Source organism: Triticum aestivum, chromosome 6A (assembly GCF_018294505.1).
Source record: "Triticum aestivum cultivar Chinese Spring chromosome 6A, IWGSC CS RefSeq v2.1, whole genome shotgun sequence".
In the NCBI taxonomy this organism is placed as follows: Eukaryota; Viridiplantae; Streptophyta; class Magnoliopsida; order Poales; family Poaceae; genus Triticum; species Triticum aestivum.
The window spans coordinates 62,179,886-62,185,642 of NC_057809.1; the positions used below are offsets into that span (position 1 = coordinate 62,179,886).

General features: G+C 48.3%; 1 protein-coding gene across 1 annotated transcript; it reads left to right on the top strand.

Moving 5' to 3' along the window:
• Window positions 1–788: 788 nt before the first annotated feature.
• Window positions 789–2,521, top strand: LOC123129439 (dolabradiene monooxygenase-like). The gene is made up of 2 exons (XM_044549605.1): window positions 789–2,323; window positions 2,512–2,521. The coding sequence occupies exons 1-2, from the start codon at window positions 789–791 to the stop codon at window positions 2,519–2,521; spliced, it is 1,545 nt and encodes a 514-aa protein (XP_044405540.1).
• The last annotated feature ends 3,236 nt before the right edge of the window (window positions 2,522–5,757 follow it).

Here is a 5,757-nt window from a genome sequence, read left to right on the forward strand (position 1 = left end):
ACCCAACAGTCTCATAGGTTATCATTTTTCATATCAGTTGTTACTTTGTATTGTTCACTAATAGGTGGGACCCAACTGTCAGCCAGCATGTCCTGCTCTTGCAAGCAGGCTCTACGATACATTGACATGCCACGTGCGCAACGTGAACAGAAATACGGTGCCTTCTCAGCGAGCTTTTTTTTGCATGATAATACATGTCTCATTAATAAAATAAAAAGTCAGTTACAGGCCATGTAAACATCGACATTACAAGACTGAAAAAAATAGGACAATCTTACGAAAAAACCAGCGTATGTCTCTCTCCACTAAGAAAAAGGAGACAGATCACCTCTTTACCCGAGCTCGACGCGGCTCCATCGCTGATCAACAGCTTTACAGACCTCTAAAGTAGTTTGCTTGAAGCGAGCTATGGGCGGCCATTGCGACATATTGCACAAGTTTTTGCACTACCTTTCTGTATTGTACAACCACAAGCTCGAAGGTGACCATTCTGTGGCAGGTTCAAGCGTCCATTCTCCTCTCTGATGTACCTAGAAGACTGAGAAACGGAAAGGAGTACTACCAGGTAGAGAGACGGCGACGACCAAACGACGGCTGACCGAAGCTGACTAAGTGGAGCTGTCGTGCAGATAGAGCTAGAAATGGCGACGACCAAACTACGGCTATCCTCCTTCTTCCATCCACCCACACGTACGCTGCTATAAATTTGCCCTGGCCGAAACACACTTGTTTCATCATGCAACAACCTAGCTCGTAAGCGTGCCACCACACCGGCCACCGGGTAAACAATGGAGCTTGTGGCGCTGCCGTTGCTCGGTTTCCTGGTCTCCCTAGTCGTCTTACTAGTCAACCTCGTCGTGAAGGTTCACCCTACCCCGCCAGCGCCAGGGAAGAAGCGGCTGCCGCCGGGGCCACGGCAACTGCCGCTCGTCGGCAGCCTCCACCACGTCCTGCTGTCGCGCTACGGCGACCTGCCGCACCGGGCGCTGCGTGAGCTCGCCGGCAGGCACGGCCCTGTCATGCTGCTCCGCTTCGGCGCCGTGCCCACGCTGGTCGTCTCCTCCGCCGAGGCCGCCAGGGAGGTCCTCAAGACGCACGACGCCGCCTTCGCCAGCCGCCACCTCACGCCCACGCTGGCCGTCTTCAGCCGCGGCGGGCACGACATCCTCTTCTCCCCCTACGGCGACCTGTGGCGCCAGCTCCGCCGGGTGTGCGTCCTCGAGCTCCTCAGCGCGCGCCGCGTCCAGTCCTTCCGCCACATCCGGGAGGACGAGGCCGCGCGCCTGCTCCGCTCCGTCTCCGAGGAGTGCGCTCGCTCCGGCGACGCCGGCTTCGGCGCCGTCGTCGAGCTCGGCGAGGGGATGTCGCGCATGATAAACGACGTCGTGGTGCGGTCGGCCGTGGGCAGCCGGTGCCCGCGGCGCGACGAGTTCCTGCGCGAGATCGACGAGTCGGTGAAGCTGACCGCCGGCTTCAACCTGGCCGACCTGTTCCCGTCGTCGGCGCCGGCGCGCTGGCTCAGCCGCGGGCTCCGGGAGACCGAGCGGTGCAACCGCCACGTGCGCGACATCCTGAACGACATCATCCGCGACCGCACCGGCCGCGCCGACGGCAGCGACAGCGAGGACGACCTGCTCGGCGTGCTCCTGAGGGTGCAGAGGGACGGCGGCGCGCAGTGCGCCCTCACCACCGAGATCATCACCACCGTCATCCTGGAGATCTTCGCGGCCGGGAGCGAGACGTCGTCCACGACGCTCGAATGGGTCGTGTCGGAGCTGGTAAGACACCCGCGCCTCCTCCGCAAGGCGCAGGCCGAGGTCCGGGAGGCATGCAAGGGCCAGCGCACGCCGACGGAGGGCGACATGGGAAGGCTGGGCTACCTCCGCCTGGTGATCAGGGAAACGCTGCGGCTGCACGCGCCGGTACCGTTCCTGCTGCCCCGGCGGTGCCGGGAGCGGTGCGAGGTGATGGGGTACGAGGTCCCCGAGGGGACCAAGGTGCTGGTAAACGCGTGGGCCTTGGGCAGGGACGGGGCATACTGGGAGGACGCCGAGCGGTTCAAGCCGGAGAGGTTCGAGGCCGAGAGCGCTGCCGTGGACTTCAAGGGCGGCGACTTCGAGTTCATCCCCTTCGGCGCCGGCAGGAGGATGTGCCCCGGCATGGCGCTCGGCCTGGCCAACATGGAGCTCGTGCTCGCGGGCCTCCTCTACCACTTCGACTGGGAGGTCCCCGGCGGCGGGAGGCCGGAGGAGCTGGACATGTCCGAGGCGTGCGGCATAACCGTGCGGAGGAAGTGCAAGCTCGTGCTGCACGCTACGCAAACGTATTCCACTCGCAAATTAGTGATCGAATCCTCCTCATCCACTTCTTCCGTTAGGGTGTAATACGTACATTATTTCGAAATTATACTTGAGTCATCAATAAGATCAATAATATGTGAGAATGATATATGTCATACAAATTACGCCACTGTAAAAGTCTTTTTAAGTACAATTTCTTTTTTTTTTTTAGGATCTTTTAAGTACAATTTCGATGGTATGCTTTTAAGTACAATTTCGATGGTATGTTTTTTTGGTCAAATCAAATCTCAAAATAAGTAATTCAAGTCCGGACAAAGATTAGAACCCTCAAACCCAACCCTTATAACGGAATATTCCTCATGAACGACGTTGTCGTTGCGCGCGGGAGGTCGACGGGGCGGCCGCCGGCGACAGGGGCGACTAGCAGCGGCGGGCGCGGGCGTTGACGCGGGGGTTGGGAGGATTTTTTTCCTCCCGCGCGAGTATAACCGCCAAATGAGGGTTGGGGTAGGTTTTGCTCTCCAACCCTTACTTTTAAGGATTGGGAGAGAGTTTGAGGGTTGGACCTTTAAAAAAATTGAGGGTTTGAGGGTTAAGGGGTTCTAATCTACGGCTTTTTTTCAACGAAAACTGTAAAAAATCAGTTATTTTTAGGGGTTTGAGGGCTCTACTAAAAAAAGGCAACCTGGTGCATGTAGCTCCCGCTTGCGCAGGGTCCAGGGAAGGGTCCGACCATTTTGGGTCTATAGTACGCAGTCTTTCCCTACATTTCTGTAAGAGGCTGTTTCCAGGACTTGAACCCATGACCTCATGGTCACAAGGCAGCAGCTTTACCACTGCGTCAAGGCTCTACTAGTAATGCTTTAATGCTCTCTCTTTTTTTGGGTGGAGAAAACATGTACTCTAGCTGTAATTATGTACTCCACCCAAATACAACTAAATCAAATACAACTAAATGACTCAATCTATCAGTGGAGCTCCGGTATATGTAGTTGCTAACTTACGCATGGGAAAGCTACTTCATTTATAAGTCGATAATCGATGAAGCGCCGGTATTTATTTCACACAACAGCAAGATCATTGAGGCTGGTCGTAATAATAGTATCATAGCTAGTATCATGCATGTCAACTAGACAATTTTGATGAGGTGTCATAACATTAAATGAAGAAAGAGAGGATGGAGTATCATATCATGATACCGTATCATGATAAATGTTATGCTACTTTGTGTCATGCATGACAATAAATAAAGCACTACATGATACTAATATATGATACTATGCATTAGAGATGTAGTATTATACACTAGTATCATATGCATGATACTAGTATATGATACTCCCCATTACAACCAGCCTGATGGTATTTGGCTTACTCAAACAATTGATGATTTCTGTCTTGGTGCGTGCACTTGTAACTTGTTACTCGAGCAGGTCAAGCTCACCTTTCAAGGTCCCACACACTTGCAACGGCTCCTGTGCGGCCTCCTGCACCTCTGTGTCCTTCTCGACCATGAGGCTGCACATCGTATGTGATCGGTATGTATAATGGTGGCATATGAATACATATGTCCCATGACAAAAAGTAATTTGAGACATCTACATTCATTTTTTCTTTTCAATGTAAGCTACCATCAGTGGGCCTCATTAAGAAATAGAAAATAAAGACTCTAGTATACATGCATCTCCACTTTCACTCCAACCTTTTCAGCTTTTGTCACCGGACCACACTTTTTCTCTTCAAGCACCCGCCTCCTGAAGAGGATCCCGCTTCTCTATCCGAACCTACTTTACGTCATATCCGATCCTACATGGCATACGAGGCATCACCTTGAGGCTATGCATTCTACATGCCCTGAAGTGTCAGGGCCATGCTATCTATGTTCTCGTTTATTGACCCCCTTCATTTTTTGTGCTACATGTTGATCTTAAATTTAACTAACAAAATGTTAATGTATGCCATAAAAATAATATAATAGGAAATTATGTTTAAATATGAATCCAAAGATATAATTTTTGGTGGCATGCGTTAATTTTTTTTGTTAAATCTTTGGTCAAAATTTGACACACAACGCGAGGGAGACCAATAAATCAGGACGGAGGTAGTACTTTGTATGTATCTTCTAAATCTGAACCAGAGTTTAGCCAAAACCAAAAAACACCCTATATTACGAACATGAAGCAAAAGGTAACCAAAATGCACAATTTTTCAGTTAGTCCTATCCTCTCAATAAACAAACAGAGTGAGTCTTCTATGAAAGCACATACTTGAAGCATGAAGCATGTGAGAACCTATCTTCAGCGAGTGTGTTCTATAGCACAAATCATTAGTTGGATAATAAATGTTTACCTACCAGCCAATGCATGTGTTTTCGCAATAGTTTGCCTTTCTATTGTCATTTACGAAGTTTTTTTTTACATATGTATGAAGTAGTTTGAAGCTTATTGGTCGATAATATAAAATTATGATGTGATATGAAATATGAAGGGATGCAATAAACTAATTATTGACACACTATAAACATTATGCACACTAAGGAACATTATGTGTAATCTTTCTATAGTTATTCCTACATAAAAACCTTTAAAGAAATATTTTCATGATTGGCCTCATTTAAATGATCTCCTCACATGGAACATAAATGCTGAAACAAATCATCAATAGAACTTCTGTTCATAAGCTATGAGAGTTTCAAATCTGGACTCAACTTAAAATGCATGGGTTGTATGAGGAAAGAGAGAACCAATGTCGGGTTAAAGGGTGGAGTAGGTGTGTTGGCTGGAACATAATGCATGAGAGAGGACGCAAAACAACACATGCCAAAATTTACACGAACTCTATCTTACGTGTAGGCCCTACCAACATCTGACGCAAAACAACTCATTGTCGTCCTTTTTAAATAATCATGTGCGACAATACACCACACACACCATAGGACCCAAAATAGAGCTTTTTTCACACAAGGCATACAATTTTTTTCTGCATTTAGTCACACATCCCTAGGAGACCCCTGGGAGGTAGTGGAAGGTGATAGTTGATAACCCGCAAGTATAGGGGATCGCAACAGTTTTCGAGGGTAGAGTATTCAATCCAAATTTATTGATTTGACACAAGGGGAGCCAAAGAATATCTCAAGTATTAGCAGCTGAGTTGTCAATTCAACCACACCTGAAAACTTAATATTTGCAGCAAAGTATTTAGTAGCAAAGTAATATGATAGTAGTGGCAACGGTGGCAAAAGTAACGGTAGCAGTTTTGGTTTTATAGTAATTATAACAGTAGCAACAGAAAAGTAAATAAGCAAAGAACAATATCTGAAAAGCTCGTAGGCAATGGACCAGTGATGGATAATTATGTCGGATGTGATTCCTCATGCAATATGTATAACATAGGGTGACACAGAACTAGCTCCAATTCATCAATGTAATGTAGTCGTGTATTCCAAATATAGTCATAC